The 17321-nt window shown below is 40.6% G+C and overlaps 1 protein-coding gene and 1 long non-coding RNA gene across 3 annotated transcripts in view; both read right to left on the reverse strand.

Moving 5' to 3' along the window:
- LOC142932981 (uncharacterized) overlaps positions 1 to 17321 on the reverse strand; it is a 285143-nt gene that overhangs the window by 137773 nt on the left and 130049 nt on the right. The gene's annotated exons all lie outside the window — the stretch shown is intronic.
- rims1a (regulating synaptic membrane exocytosis 1a) overlaps positions 1 to 17321 on the reverse strand; it is a 98850-nt gene that overhangs the window by 69466 nt on the left and 12063 nt on the right. For both annotated transcript variants that reach the window (XM_076077140.1, XM_076077139.1), the window contains exon 3: positions 1538 to 1748. In XM_076077140.1, the coding sequence (XP_075933255.1) occupies positions 1538 to 1748 (211 nt within the window). The remainder of the gene's footprint in view (positions 1 to 1537; positions 1749 to 17321) is intronic.

The raw sequence follows: 17321 nt of genomic DNA on the forward strand, positions 1-17321 counted from the left end.
ACAGCTCTACACAAGAAAAGTAATTAAACGAACACTGCGAGGACACATTGCTAACATTACTCAATAACAACAGTATCATAGAAATACATAAGTCTGTGAAGATTTCGCACATAGCTTCTGTGTATGGACAAGTGCAAAATCCACCTTTCAAAAGCCTTCTCCTGCTGAATGCAGCCGCCACCCGCCCCAACACACCACCCAGGACCCCACAGCTGAACTCTCCCCATGTCAGGCAATTAGGATGTACTTTTGAGCAGGTGTGTGTTTGTGCAAGCGTGAGGTCATTAAATGCCACGCGGGCGATGTAGGGGAGGGGAGGGGGGCGGGAGAGGGGACGTCACTTATTTTAGAGGAAGGCTCGGCTCACCCGAAGCCAACGCACACGCACCTACACCCCGCTGTGTGTGTATAGGGCACCTCCGGAACCCCTGGGAGACCGAGACAGAGTGGGAGACCACCCCCATCCGTCCACAGCTCAGTTTAATGCCCAATTAACCTTTACTAGCTCCTGCATGGGTCACACACACACACACACACACACACACATACACACACACACAAAACCAGGCATGGATCACATTCACACACATGACCGGAGGCACACATAAATACAAGGTAACACACAAAGGATGGGTGTCGATATCGTACACACACACATCCACAGCACACTATTCACTCAAATACACACATAAAGACACACCAGAGTTCTAACACCTGAGGCCCAGCTGCATGGGCTATACGTGTATGAAGTGCATATTTTGGATTCAATGATGGATATGAACTTGTGCTGTCCCGCTAAACTTTTTGTTTTTGTTTATGGTACAATCTTTTGCATTAAGACCAATTCATACAACAGTTGGTCCAGATCATTTGACATAACTGTTATAACATAACATAAATGAACAATTTAGATACAATATTTTAAATGTTTGGCCAAAAGCAAATAATTATCGGACAAGCCAGACTGAATATTTCAATAAATAACCCTGTAAATTAAATAAATAAAATGGATTCAAAAATGTAAAAAAATTTGCTTGTGAAAGAGAAATTGACGACAAAAATGAATGTAAAGTATCAACTTATTTCATCAACTGACTAGTGGTTAAGGAAAAAAAATATTTAAAAAACTTTTTTTACCAACTGATTACAAGTTTACAAAGCTTCATATTTCTTCTAAAAGAGAATCTTATTTATTATTGTGGTCTTTCCTACGATGACAAAGCCCCCCATCCACTGGGAACGATGGCTCACTGAATGGTTTGATGAGTATGAAAATAATGTAAATCATATGCTATGGCTTTCCATTCACAACATCTCAACCCAGTAAAACCGACAGAAGATTTTGGATCAATGTGTTGAACAGTACTCTCCACCAACATCATCGAAACCAAAGAATGGATGGAAGAGTTCTGTTCAAATGTTGATAACATGAGAATTGATTTACTATTTTGTGATTTTCACAGGATATGTATGAAATGTTGCCCGATTGCATTGACACACAATGGTCTATCGCCACACCCCCTTCCGTCTCTCTTACCATGTTGGATCGTAGCGACACTCGCCCGCCGCAGCGGGCACAGAACTTGGTCTGGCAGTACGAGCACAGGTTCCCGCAGCCGTCTGCAAACTTGGTCTTGTGGCAAATGCCGCATGTAGGCGCATCGTCCCGGTGGACGGTCGAGCCTGCCGCTACCGTGGCCTGCCGGACCACCGTCTCCCTGTAGCTGGACAACTGCTGCTGGATTCCTCTGGGAATAAAATAAAACAAGATGGAAACATAAAGGCTTTGGCATCTTTGAAAGTTGATTGTGTTTTCGAATTAGTATGTTGACACTGGGGCAGTCGTCGACCAAAGAAATTCTATGTCAACTCACAAACTAATCGACTGTTTAATTTAATTTGACATATCTGTAAAACTTTCTCCACAAAGAATCACACAAAAGCACCACTTTAAATCTTGTGTTTACCAGAGATGCTCTCTTAAGTTTTTTGGAAATAAGTAATTTAGTATGAAAAAGCATAAAAAATGACGACTGGACTCAAGACATCTCAGTCGACTAAAACCAAACGACCGATTGGGGGGACTAATTGACTGAGAGGGGGGAGCCCTAGTTAACACAAACACACACAGTGTGGGAATACACAAACAAGACTTATGGTGGGCATTCGCAAGACAATTGATCTGTATTCATAATAAAGACACCCAATATTGAAGGTCAAACGCCTAATACAGACAGATGAAGTAGTCAAGGTACAGTAACTGGGACGTGCTGCTCTTGAAAGACCATTTGCTAACATTAATGCCTTCATGAAAAACTGAATGCATGTCCACACTTTAAATAGGACAGTGATGTATCCTAACTAGTTAAAGTTGTATTGCAGGGTTGAGCTAACATAAAACGTAATGATTGTGGGTATTTTGTGATGTGTCCCTATAGACATGCTAGCATCCATATGAGGCTTTACTTAAGCATAGCCTTGATTTGAGCTAAATGCTAATATCCGCATGCTAACATGCTCACAAAGATAATTTTGACATGCGGATATTTGACAGAGAATGGTCGCCACAGTGGTGGTTTAAGGTATTAGCATGCTAACAGTATCTACTGTATTTGGCATCGAACATAAAGAACATCTAAATTGATGAAAATGTCTTAAGTTTTGCTGGTGTTTGGTTGTAAGCCAAAGCACTGGATGAAAGGAAATGTTGAACAAATGATGACACGAGATAAAAAGTTAAGGGGATCGGCAAAGTTATTACAATCCATCCTGAGGGGGACATGAATACCAAATGTTATGGCAATCCATCCAAAAGTAAAACAAATGTCAAGACTGTTGGTGGTATAGAAAAATTCAGGGGATCAAGATTTATTTTCTAGGAAACCATGAATGTCTGTACCAATTCAATCATGTAGATATTGAGATATTTCAGTCTGTAAGTAGAACAAAAGACCAAACTTTGAGTCACTGGTGATGCCAGATAAAAAGACAGAGGATCAAGAAAATCATTACGGTTCATCCTCTGGGGACCTGTGTTTCTGTGCCAAATTTCTACTAAATCCAACTATTAGTTGCCAAGTCATTTCAGTTCCAACCTGAAAAAAGTCAACCTCATGATGGCGCTGGAGGGAAAGTCAGCGGATAACTAAAGTTATTGGCATCCTCTGGCAACCATGAATGTCCGTACAAAATTTCACGGCAATCCCCTCAACTATAGTTGCTGAGACATTTCTGATCGAAAGTGGTGGAACAACTTGACCAACCAACCAAACAGCAAACCTTTCCATTTGTATAGCTACTGTGACTAAAATTAAAAATATAGGAAGAAATAAACATCTTCCTGCATCTTTTGTAAAAAAAATAAAATAAATAAAATGGGATGAAAAATCATGACTCCATACTGCTCTTTTGAGGCCATTAGTTTCAGCATTGTAATTCCATAACCTGTGACTGACTGCAGATCGAGTTAGGGTGATCAGAAACAATAAAAAGTAGAAAAGAATGGTAAGAGTTTTTATCGGATAAGTAATAAACAAATAAATAAATAAAGGAGAGGAGAAGTGACCTGAAACCAGAGAGCGAAGAGAGACAATTGTTACATTAAGTCCAGTCGATATTACTGCTCTCAGTGATGTTTGTGTGTTTTGGTGCAATCAACTTTTTTTTGTGTCCGCTATTGTTTCAGGCTGACACAAGGACTCAAATCGATACGAGAGAGAGAGAGAGAGAGAGAGAGAGAGAGAGAGAGAGAGAGAGAGAGAGAGAGAGAGTATTGGTTTTTATCTAAGGCATTACAGTATGTTGATTAATTGGATTTCACACCATGGAGATTGAGGAGAGAGCAAATAGAGGGGAAACAGACCAAAGAAGAGGCAGAACTGATGGGCTCAGAATCACAGGGAGGAGAGGAGATGTACATACATTTATATTTTGTATTTTGATTCCATCTTGCAGGTAGATTGGTTAAGATCACATACGAAGATGGTAGGGGACAGAACGAAAAAAATGACACATCCCATACATAACATATTCTGTACATGTCTACATATGTGTAGCTTATATAAAAGAAAGAAAGAAAAAAGACTGCAAAGACAATAAGTGGGTAAAAATGGGAGGAGAGAAAAAAAAATGGTTGAGGTGAAGGAGAAGATTGGAGACGATGATAGGACACATACCAACAGAAAGGTAAGGAATAGAACAAGTCAGAGAGGAAAGGAGAAAAGGGAGCGAAAAAGAAGCGATCCTAAAAAACATCATAAGCGTCTTACAGGAACACTATCCAGGAGCCTCACGCCATCAAATTGGCAAAAAAACAATCCAACTCAACCAAATTATACACAAAAACACACACACACACACACACACACAAAACTACCGTATTGAACTGAAATATGCCAAACACAACACAAACTCAACTGTTATTTGGCCCTGAAACACATCCCACCACTTTAGCTAATAAAAAAGCTGAGTTAAACATTGACAATGTACCCACTCAGCTGTCGAAACAAACGCTGACAAACATGGCTGCCAAGAGAAGACAATCTCCTTTACATCAGCAAAAAAAACAGCTCTCCCGAGCTACAAAATATGTATTTGCTTTTACACCTCCTTCAGTCTGTGTTCAATCAATTCAATTTGTGTATGTTCTGAAGGATGGTGTGTGTTTGTTTTGTTTTCTTGTAAAATGTAATAGCTCAATAATATAAAATTCAGCTTAGAAGACAATGTGACATTAACATGCGTGCTAATAAAGAGCAAAATCTGAGAGGAAGAAAATAAGGAAATGGAGAGGAGGGGAGATGAGAAACGATGAAAGAGGGGCCAAGTGGGAGGGAGGAGAGAGGAGAGAGGAGGAGAAAGGGAAAGTGTAGAAGGTAGGCGAGAAGAGGAAGAGGAGAAAGGAAACACAAGGAGACGAGAGGGAAGGAGTAGAGGGGATGACGGACAAAAAGAGGATAGAAGAGGAGACAGAAAAAGGAGAGGAAGGGTTAAAAAGGTGGAGAAGAGATGAAATGAGAGGAGAGCAGAGGACAGGAAACAGGAGGAGAGGGGAGAGGAGGAGAGGAAGGAAACAGAAAGTAGAGGGAGGACAGAATTCAAGCAGAGGAAATGATAAAGGAAAGAGTGGAAGGAGGGAAAGAAGAGGAGGAAAGGAGAGGAGGAGACAAAGCAAGAGAAAAGGAGAGGAGTGAAGAAAAAGTGGAGGGGAAGATGGAAGATGAGGACAAGTCATTATTAGTGGTTGTGCATGAGAGCTGGACAATGTTTAATGTGGCCCAATTATGTCATAAAAGTAAAACGGCTCCTTTAACATGTTTGTCCTTTTCCCCAATTCATCATTTAGAAAAAAGATGACAAAAGTGATGGAATTATACAAACACAAGTTTAAGTTTAGACTGCATATAACACAGCATATGACTCCAAATATGCGTTTTGAAATTTACAAAATGCACAGAGTCAATCATGAATAGAAAAAGCACAAAGATCGGAAAAATGTCCTCAAAATGTTATAGCTGACACAGCTCTCATTCAATCACAGAGCATTCGACCTGATATGACATCCAAAGCATTCCACATCATTTGCTTTTGGCTGCAGTACTTACAGACTGGGAGTCAGCGGTGCAGCCTCCTCCCCCATTGGCCCAGATGTTAAAAAACTACAAATCCCAGCAGCAGAGTTAGAGGCCACAAAAGAAAAAAGAAGGAAGTCCAACATTCAGTGGTTCAATAGAGAAATCACTGTTGCTCCATCGCGTGTAACAAGACAAACTGTTTCTCTAAATACGCCGTGAAGAAAAACCCTTCAGAGACTCCATGACCCAGTGGGTGAAACTCTACCTAACCACACACACACACCATCTCCGCTCTTGTAATCTCTACACGAAAACAACATCCACACATTTGGGCGCTTCCTGGGAGCAATAGCCAAAAGGTCACAGCGAGGTCACCTGCTGTTGTGGCACCGCACGATTCACTTCCTGATCCATAGCTCTCACTGTGTCGGCCCCAAACCCTGGTCTCCCTTCACAGCCCAACCAAGTTGGACCAATATACAGTATGGGCTGACAAGTAGAGCCAGTGTGATCGATTATATGTTTATTGATCAATACATTGGTTTTTGTGGAAAGCCTTTAAATGGAATTCAATGTGGTGATTTTTGGCAAGATTCAACATGAATATGCAATGAATATGCAATGAATATGCAATGAATATGTCTCTCTTATAAAATTACCTTCCCGTACAATTAAACTAAATTTTGTTTTGAGGAAAAACCAGGCGGCAACCTCCAGTTGAGTGAAGCAAATGATGTAAATGATGGTCCATTTAGAGTTAAATAGACCATAAAGCGGAGTATGCTTCAGGGGGGGGGGCTTACTGTTATTGACAGGTCGCTGCCGTATACTGCGTCTCTACGTCAACCCTCCGCATTCTAAATATGGTAACTTCCATTCATTGGTTGCGGAAAAAACAACGGCGACGGCGAAATCGCTAGTCTCGAGGCTTCAAAACGGCAGTCCACAAACCAATGGATGACGTCACGATGACTACGCCCACTTCTTATATATAGTATGAGGGGAAAAAGTACTTTCTCCCAGATTACGGTTGCAGTTTTATACATGTGGTTAAGGTTGTACATTGAAAACAGAACAAAGAAAAACACAACAAAACCGCTTTATTAGTACGTCTGTCAGGTAATTTAAGTCACGGACATAAAATTAAAAGAAGTCAACAATGACTTCTTTTAATTCAACCTCCTCATTTTAGGTACTTCAACGAACTTTTATTAGAAACCTATTTGTGGTACGTCAAAACATACTGAATCAAAGAGAAAATACGTTTCCGTCGAAACGTAATTGACAATACAGTTTCGTTGACTGGGAGGGTAATCTTTAGGAGACAGGGCTGGAATATGAAACCCGTATGTTTTGTTTTATAATTGGTGTCTTATTAGTTATTTCAGAGGCATTTTTGTGGTGGCTTCAATCCAAAATAACTTCTATTGGTATTAGGCTTAATAATGCCTGGCTGGATGTAACTACACTCAATCTTAAATGCATAGAGGGATTTGGGGCAGTCTTTCATCCTTACTACACCTCTGCTCTTAATGTCATTCTCTTATTGGGTTCATCGAGTTTTTTGATTATTTCCAAATCTCTTTACTTCTACCTTCCAAATCTGATGCCTGTTGTCTCTTTCTGTAGTTTTTCTACTCTATTTTTCTATTTTATTATCTCATGGCACAATTCCACCTTTTTTGCCCAGATTTCCTATATTTATTTATGTTCGATTTGTAAATTCTAAGTGAAAGTAGAATATCACAATTGTTTACTGAGACTTAACTGCTAATGAAGAATGAAACATAAATGTGTACGAGCAGGTCTTTTCTTACACTATGTAAATGTGTGGACAGAGCGTACTGCAGAGAGTCCAAATAAAATGTAAAATAAACATACAGACAAATAAACATAAAATGTAAAGAATAAATGATATGGGAGGGGAAAAGGGATGGAGAGAGGATACTGAAAATGATTACTATAGAAAAGAAATAGGAGTAGAAAGGACATTCTTATCCCATTCAAATCAACATAGCTGGATTGTCAGAAAGGTGGCCATTTTTAGGTGTATCGTTTCCATTGTGATCGCTGTAGCTAACTTCCGTACAAAGTAAACCGACTTACTGCAAGTCGTGGACTCACCGAGGTGAGGTTTTGCAGTAACGACTAAAAGAAACAGTGGAGTCGTAACGTTACAAAGCGTGGAAAGGCGGAGTAAATTAGTTAAATTGAACAACTTAGTTTTCTTTCTTCCTTTCTTCTCCTCCTTGGAGTACCAAGTATTGTTGGAATTAGCAAGCTAGCTATATAACTAGTGTGCAGCTGCCTAGTTGGCTAGCTTGCTAATTCTGCCATGCTACACTGCTAACAGCAAATGAGCAGAACGGTGAGCCGTTGGCCAGCGCTGACACCCGCCTCGTATCCCCGCCGCTCTGGGGAAGGACAAGCTAGTCACCTAGCTAACCAGCCAGCCATTCGTCTCCAGAGCTGCGTACGCTGTCTGCCAGGCGAGCTGCGACAACACTTACAACGTGCGTTGTCACTGTAACAACAATCAACAATTGCCATTTTCTTTTGTACAAGCAAATGACCACAGACAACCGTTCAATGACGGTTCTACTCCTTATTCTATTTCTGTGGTTATTACAGAGTAGCCTACATGTACAGAGGTGAAAGGCTAACCTGGTAGCCTGCTAGCACACGCTGTCCCTCACTTAAGTTTATGTGAAATTATTCCCACAACACATGCTAACCGATCATTTTAAACTACTATCACTCGACATGCTAAAGTGAGTACCAGAGGCAATAATCTACCGTAAATGCATGTCTCATTAGGTGTCTATGGTCTCCTCGTGAACGGAAACTTGGTAGACAACAGACAATTTAACACAGATGTGAGTCTGTGTATGTGTGTGTGTGTTTTGTGACAAAGTAGTGCATACTGAATAAAAGCAAACAATGAGAACAGGAGAAGGAAATACATCACATCAGTCAACCACAACAAGCCATCGGATTCACTCTCGCAGGTGAGGGGAAAAAAATAAAAAAATCTTTATCACATCAGATGTATGCAGTGGGGTTGGCAGATCATTATGAGAGGGAGACAGGGAGGAGGAGGGAGCAAAGGGAGGGGGGGAAGGGAGAGGCAGAGAGACAGGGAGAGATCAGAGAGAGGTGTACAGCGTGATGGAGAAAACAGAGAGCGAGCTCATTAAGGAAATGCAGGGAAATATCCATATTCAAATGTAGTAAGACACAAGGTTAAAGCAAAGTGAGCATAAAAGCTTCACTTTCCCCGTATGCAAACACACACAAGCTCATAAACACACTCCACTTTTCCGTCAAAACGTTCAATGCCTTTACTCTTGAACATAAAAAAATAAACCCTATGTGTATGTGGGTGCATGTATTGTAAAGAAAAGAAAAGAAAAAAAGATTCATAGCAAAAAACAACATTAACATAAATAATGTATCTCATAACTAAGATGTGCAGCACTAACAAGCTCTGCACTATGACTCCACATACAGAGAGAAACCTAAGCTCTGTCCATGAGAATGTAAATGAAAGTGGATACACTGGAAAAAGGTTCCCTCATTTAGCTTGGTATAAAAAAATTGTTTAAAAAACACAGTTATCTGAATGAAAGCGACAACATTTCCAAAGTAAATGAATCTATTAGGATTTTTATATTTTATATATTAATTAATTAATATATTTTATTAAATAAAATGTTAATTTTCACTAAGTGCAATTATCTGTATATTGCTATCATAGCTTTTTAAACAATGAGATTGAAATATATGCCAAGAGAGTCCGTAACTGTAAAGCATTGTTATTGTGAATATGCAAATAGAATCCGAGAGCTGCGAAATATCTGTTTTAACAAGCCGTACTGAGGAGTCCTTAAATGTTATGTTTTTTAAAGAAAGTGAACAAATCCGTCCGAGTGAGAAAAATGTACTTTTTAGACTTGTAAACTGACTTTGCAAATTGTCAGTTTTACATTTTGTTAATTTGAGTAAAAGATGTGTCTATGTTTATGAGATACTAACAACTAAAGGCTGGCGTTATTTCATATTTGTATTACTGTCAACAAACATCCCGGCTCCCATACTAAGTTGTAGTTGTAGTTTAGGCTATATACTAATATATAGCAGCCTTTTGACTGTCTTTTCTCTGTTATCAATAAAGCATGTGACGCACGGTGCTGTGGCAACAGTGTTTTCAGCTTAAATCTGAAAAAATGGGTCACAAGTGTATCATTATTTTCTTTTTAAAGCCCAGTAATTTCCAAGAACAGCTGGGCACCGTAGTTTTTAGAAAACATTGTTGAAACTGAAGCGGGTTTGTTGGGGGCTATTTTCTGCCACGGATTACTACACAACTGGTGCTCTAGTGAGTATTTTCGGCAGCAGCATTGAGTGTGTGTGAGTTCATGGTAATAAAGGGACATGTCATCAGTGCAGTGAGGCTCACTGGTGTGTTTTTAATACTGTTTGGACAACAAATATTCTCTATGCATGTGTTGGAGAAGCTTCTCTGAAAGCATAGCTTTGCAAGCTTCACACTGGAAGATGACCTAAGCTACCAGGAGGAGGAAATAAAGCTACTTACAAAAAGTAGCTCAAACTACTTTGTCAAAAAAAAATTTTTTAATTGACACTTGCATGTGATACGAAATTAATAAAAAAAATGTATTTAAAAAAAGTCACGCGCCTTCTTTCACCTTGCTCTGGCGTTATGGCTTTCAGTTTGAGCGGTGACAAACCTCATCTATACAAAGTATGAAGCTGACGAAAAAGAAAAACATTCCTTTCCTTTTATGGCCCAACATTGTTTGTAGATCAGTAGTTAACGATGCAAAAAAAGTAATTTAACTACTTAAATCGCCAAATCACTGAAAAATGACCATATATCAGGCAATACAAAGAAGGGTTTTGATGGCAAGAGGAGCAAAGACGACGGATGAAAAGGGTACGAAAGGACGGAGGTTGGAGGAGTCGAGGGGGTGCAGAGACAGGGAGGAGCTTCTGGACTAACTGTATAGCACTGAGACAGATGCTACAATGAACCGTAACGCACAGCTGGAAAGCATGTGGACCTTTATCTGGCAAGGGCAAACGGAGCGGACACACACACACACACACACACACACACACACACCGTCTTCCTTGCAGGGATATCCCTTGTTGGCATTTTAACCTTGAATTTTGTAGGTGCTCTGCAATCCTGAATGAAAATGTCACTATGTTACATTATTATTTCAACACAAACCATGATCATTTTTCTGACCCTTAACTAATTAGTTATGTTGTCTTAACCTAACCGGCTGTTTCAAAATGTTAACGTAATACGAGGCAAATATGAAAAAGCATTAATGATTTTTGGTTTAGAAATATCGCCATTTGACGTAAATCTTGGTCTGCAGAAAAGCACAATGCCAACATTTTTTGAAGGATATAGGCTGGTTTCATTGGAAACAAATCGCGCGACAAGCCCAAAGTCAACAATTGTCAAACTTTAAAATTTGCTGTATTGTAATAACCCTGTAAAGCACATTGAAATGCCCTGCTGTACGACATGTGCTATACAAATAAAGCTGGCTTGCTTAGTCAAATTCTGATACATCTTAATCCTCTGTGCCATAGAGCTCCATTAAAACTATTAAAAACACGTAAATGAAGTACAGCATAACACCGGGTGACATGTAGCTTCATGACCATGAACACGCACACTGTAGTTTATTCTTAATGAATCACACATACATCGTCCTGCTGCCATAAACATCAGCTAGGGCCAACGAATCTACCAAAATGAGCCAAAATGAGCTGTGGTGCCCCTTGTTTGCAGTGTTTGCAGTCCACTGGAAAACATGAAGGTATCAACATACGACCAAAAGATGATGGGTACCAAACAAACCATTAATTCAGTGAATGATCCCTGCTGGGGCCCCTGAGAGCCACTAACACTAACCAGATCTCTGTTAATCCACGGCTGAAAATAGTGTTTGCTTAAAAAACTACAGCTCCCAAGAAACCGCTATTCTTTTTTTATGAAACGATATATTTGCAAGGCGTTTTTAGATATTGTTGGTTCGGCTTTTTCCTGGGGGATTTGTTGACGAAAAAGGAAAGATACACCCTGTCACCAGCCTTGTTATCATCCACACATTTCATGAGCTGGCTTCTGAACACTTTCAATCAGCCAATACTCAACAAATATTCAGTTGTAATGAGGACATTATTCTCAAATTTGCACCAACAATCCTCATTGCGTCTCCACTCATCCTCACCTCTAACGACCTCCCAGATATTTCGGCATGCAAAGCTTCCTTTCAATTTTATCAATTGCTTCCAAAAATGGATTTGGACCGCTCTATCGCAGAGCCTGAATCCTCAATCAAAGCTTAAAGCTCCAGTTAAACAACTTCCCAAAAAAAAGTTAAGGACCCCTCTGCTGACCCATCTACGTACAGTAGATGTGTCTAAAAATAAAGCAGATAAAAGAGCTGAGTCCTTCAGTCCTTGAGCGCCGTTACTGCTGCTGAGCCAAACGTTGGCTCTGCCTTTCCCCCCGGTCTCCGGGCTTTCATAAAGCAGGGGGGGGGGGGGGCATCAGGATTGGGGTTTGGGAGCCAGTTCCGACTCTTCCCCCCGTAGTGACTCAGGCCTCTATGTGGCCGAGTATGAGTCACTCCTTCTGGTTCCTGGATCGATATTCAAAAGGCAGGCAGACATGAATCAAATAACAATGAGTCAGTGTCAGAATAAAATCACATTGCGGCCATTTAGAAATTAAGCACTCTGTCTCGTTCCCATTTGTTCTCCCAACACTTATTTTGAAGGAAACTCCGGTCCCTTGTTACTCAGTTCTGTTGTGAGATGCTTTAAGTAAAGACCTTGAAAAGTTTTCATTCTCTCCAACTCGCTCTCCCTCTCAGCATTCAGCATCCTTTTTACCTTTCCGGTCCTGTCTTTTAATCTAGTCCCCACACACACGAACACACACACACACACACACAATTTGTTTGGATTCAAAGGAGATCCACCTACACTCACTTTAACACCTTATTATTTGCAGATAAAAGAGTTTATCACCTTTCCAGGATTATGAAACTGGCCTGAATTGTGCTACGTTATATCAAACGGCCATGAAACTAATTTAAAAGAGTCTTTTAAGGCTCCATAGGGAAGAAAAATTGTTTAATTCTAAGATTGAAATACATTTTTTATCGTGTTTGGAGTATGATCATGATACAATAAGCTATGTTTTCAAGAAATATGCGCAGCATGCACAAAATCAATTGACCCTTTGCTAAGCCCCGCCCCACTCTGCTGTCAGAGCTACCATGGAGCTCACTAACTGCACTCCCTGAAGAAATATTTTTTTGGTCAAACGAAAAAGCAATTTCCGAGAGAAGCTGACAGAAGAGTCTACAATGTGTTTGAAGGATAAATCCAGGATGTCAAACTGATTAAGCAGTGAAAACGGGTTGAAAAGATGAAGATAGAAGCTGAAATGTAAAAGTAAACCACCGCATCACCTGGTGATCCAGACAGAAGACAATGAAATGAATGAGCAGCTCTGTTCGTGAAAAGCTGGGTAGGTCTTAATTCACTGTTACAATCAAAGCAAAAGCAGCATGTGTTTATATACCTTCAGTAGCTAGGTTAGCTAGGTTAGCTAGGTTTTCATGTAGAAACGTAACGTTTTAGAAACGTATATCTCCCTCCAACCTCTCCGGGTAACAAATATCACTATTACGCAATGTTTAACCATGATGAGATCCAAATCCACTAAACCAGCCTGAACATGAAGAACATCTGAAACCATTGCATGAGATTCTATGGTGCAGAGCTTGATGGTTGTCGAACCATGGTCAGAGCTGATTGGCTAGTCTGCGTTTGAGGGCAGGACTTAGATAAGGGTCAATGAGGTCACCTTTAGTCCTACTGGATGAAGTTAAAATTACTTTTTGGTAATCATTGTAATAATTAAAACCGAATTTTCCAAAGCATACATACATTTCCCCTTTATCTTACTGGAAGTACTAACAATAAAATCTACAGTAATTGAACCTGCATCAATTAAGGGGTTGTCCTTAACAAGCGGTGAACGCAGCATTGACATATTATCACTTTTGAAGTTCACGTGTTAGCAAACTGTTTCCTTTTTAAACACATTCAGCAGACAGAGCCGCATAAGCATTTATTTGGAGTCGTGTTTCTGGCCACCTGATGAATATAAGTCCAGTTCACTCTCCTTTTAACTCTGTTCTGGCTCTTTAGCATGCTAAATGCTCCACTGTGTAGTGTTTTCAGCTATGTTTTTTATTTAGTCCTAGTCCTGTGACAAATGGCCTTGTTATCATATTTGTTCAACCTCTTAGGTTTTCTTTAGTTAAGTTTTAGTTGGTTAGCTATTCATTGTAATTAACCAAGCGATTCGGTCATGTGTCTCTCATTAAATTAAAGTATCTATACATGCAAAATAATGCAAAATAAATAAAATGGAGTATTCCAGTTGGAACATGTATTCTACTTAAAATAGAAAGCTCTATCTCTGCATGAAGAATATGATGGATGTGATTATTCTCTACAATATAATTTGCCTTTTCAGTGCATATATTATGTGTTTTTTCTGTGGCCTGGCTGCTCACCATATGGCAGCAGGGACACGGAGAATCTCTCGCCCTCTAGTAGTCTCTATCTGTGCCAAGCTCTGTTGTTCCTCCATTCCATCCCTTCCCCTCACCCTCACTTCCGTCAGAGAACTCACCATGCTGAGCTGCTCGGATGTACTCTCACCTCCTCCACTCCCCCATCCCTTCTTCCATCCTCCCATCCTTTCCTTATATCACACTCTCTCTTATTCCCCTCCGCTTTTTTGATAGTATTTACAACTTATTGGAGAGGAGACACTTGTCTTCCTTCAGCGATTTATTTATTTTTTCAACGCTTTGAGATTTCAAGTTTTGGTTATAATATATACTAAAGAAGAACAGATTAGGTTTTTTTGGGGAATTCCCAAAAGAGACGAAAAGTGATGCCGAAGCTGACAGTTGTGATTTAATGCGGTACGAGTGGATGTGATGCCTTCAAACTGTAGCTCACCAAACCAACTCCCTCCTGTGCGCCTCCTGCACTTTTATCCTTCCTCCTCATTCCCTCCTCCACTCTTCTTACCTCCCCCCTTCCGTGGATGTGCCTCACCCCTCATCCTTGCTCTTTCTTTGGAATTTGTTTCCGCTTGTTCTTTCTTTGAAATGCTGCTCTCTATCAGGAAACGTGTGATTCTCAGTAGCTGATATCGTCACTGCCCCGTCACTGTCTCTCCAGGAGAAATCTCTGTAAACAGAATCTTCATATGAATGCAAAGACGGAATGCATTGGCCAGAATACGAAAAATACGTAAAAAATACTGCAAAGAACTCAAAGTCACTTTTCCGTAGTATATAGTTCATATCAGACCTTCTCGGGGTGAAACATAGTGCTTCTCCAAGTGTTTTATTTATGTTTGCCCCTACAGTATGAGGCTAACCATCACCAGCTCAGTGCTTATAATCCCCTTATAATTGATCCTAATGCACTTCAGGTAAAAGGTAATGAGCACACCATGTGCTGCTGCACACATGGTGAACCTGTGGACGCCCAGCATATCAGCTGGGATGAGGGAAGGCTGGTTTGGATTCAGGGACAACCTCAAATTCTGACAACTACTGGCCAGTAGGGAGAGACTCCTGTGGTCGCAAAAAGAAGTCAGATTGTATGGAAGTCTATGAGAAAATGCCCCAACTTCTCACTTGATTTATTACGACTTGAACTGTCGCCAAGACAAGATAACTATGGGCCGTGTGATAACACATAAGCCAAACTCATCGTTTACTGTTGTCTGCTGTCTTTTTTCGTGTGGGACTTTTGTACGGAAATAACGTGAATGAACTAGCTGTGAATGAGAAAGTAAAGAAGTAAACGTGGGCATTCCTGTACCCAACGAGCCAATGGTAAGTGTTAAATGAATGAAAAGTGAAGCCAATGCAAAAGTTTCTTAAACTTGCATTCTCTCTACTGACCAGCAGGGGGTCAGTGGTCGCAAAAAGAAGTCTGATTGTATAGAAGTCTATGAGAAAATGACTCTACTTCTCTCTTGATTTATTACCTCAGTAAACATTGTAAACTTGAGTTTATGGTCTCAATCTCTAGTTTCAAGTCTTCTTCAATACAGCATGATGTTCATTTTGTAAATTATGACCCAATTAGAGGTAAATGGACCATAAAGCAGGGTATGCTTTAGGGTGTGGCTACCTTGTGATTGACAGGTCGCTACCGCTACCAGAACCGTATACGGCGTCTATTACTTCTTCGTAGTCCAAATATGGTCACTGCCATTCACTGGTTGCAAAAAGCCAAGATAGTGACAGCCAAAACGCCGAACTCGAGGCTTCAAAAAGGCAGTCCACAAACCAATGGGTGACGTCAAGATGACTAATTCCACTTATTATATACAGTCTATGGGTGAATTAGGAAGGTAGCTCGAAACATGCACTGAGGTATCACTTTTTGTCAATAAGCCGTAAACAATCCCCCCGGCCATTTCATAGATTATTGGCTCCGGGATCTCAACCTTCCCCTTTAAATAAATGGACCGTTGCTGGAGCCCACAGGAGGGCGTTTGCCAGCTATAGTCGGTGTTGGTTCGAGCTCCGAACCCCGTCGCCATTCGCACCGGAGTGGATGTTCAAGAGCACGGTGGCTGCGGGATGATAGCAATTACCACCAAATGGAAAGAAAGTGGGTGAAGAGGAGTGCTTGAGAACACACTTAGCTCTGTCACGCACACTTGATTTATTGGAGTGCACACAACAACATACAAACACACACACACATACTTGTAATTGGACAAATACCTAAGGAAGACTATTTTTGGATCACGATGAGATGAAGCAAGAGTCTAGAGGACTGAAGAGAAAAGAGAGAAACTAAGAAGAGAGCGAGCTCCCAGATATAAAAAAGATAGATGGAACAAAAGACGAAGATGAGAAGAAAAACAGAGGAAGAAAAACAGAGAGAGAGAGCGGGATGAGAGAGAGAGAGAGAGAGAGAGAGAAGGGACAGATGGAGAGAGCACCAGAGCCAACAGCAGAGCTAAGTGGGTAGTGTGCTCCCCAGACAGCGCTCCATATGGCCTGGCAACGCCATACACAGCCAGGCAGCACAAACACACATATACACAGCATGTATACACACGGAAACATACACAGAGCATGTATCCACACGGACACACACATACAGTATGTATACACACACGGACAAACACAGATACCCGAATACTCCTCAACACAAACAATCACAGGTCGTGCGTATTCACACATTGCCATGTACCCACACATATACAGAGTTCGGCCACTCTTTCAACAAACAAAAACAAACATCAAATGAGATCCATTGGTGTCCTCATTTTTAGTCCCCTTGTTATTGATGGGTTGTTCAAAATGTGACTTTTAGCACAAATATGGTAACTTCCAGTCATTGGTTGCGGAAAACACAACATGGCGACGGCCGTAATCCAAGATGGCGAAAGCAAAATCGCCAAACTCGAGTCTTCTAAACGGCAGTCCACAAACCAAAGGGTGACGTCACGGTGACTACGTCCACTTCTTATATACAGTCTATAGTTAAAAATGTTTTTTTTTGCTGATCCGAAAAATGATCTGAACCGTGACTCAAAAACCGTGATACGAACCAAACCGTGAGTTTTGTGATCCG

Source organism: Anarhichas minor, unplaced genomic scaffold, assembly GCF_050575085.1.
Source record: "Anarhichas minor isolate MPS153535 unplaced genomic scaffold, ASM5057508v1 ptg000058l, whole genome shotgun sequence".
NCBI classification, from domain to species: Eukaryota; Metazoa; Chordata; class Actinopteri; order Perciformes; family Anarhichadidae; genus Anarhichas; species Anarhichas minor.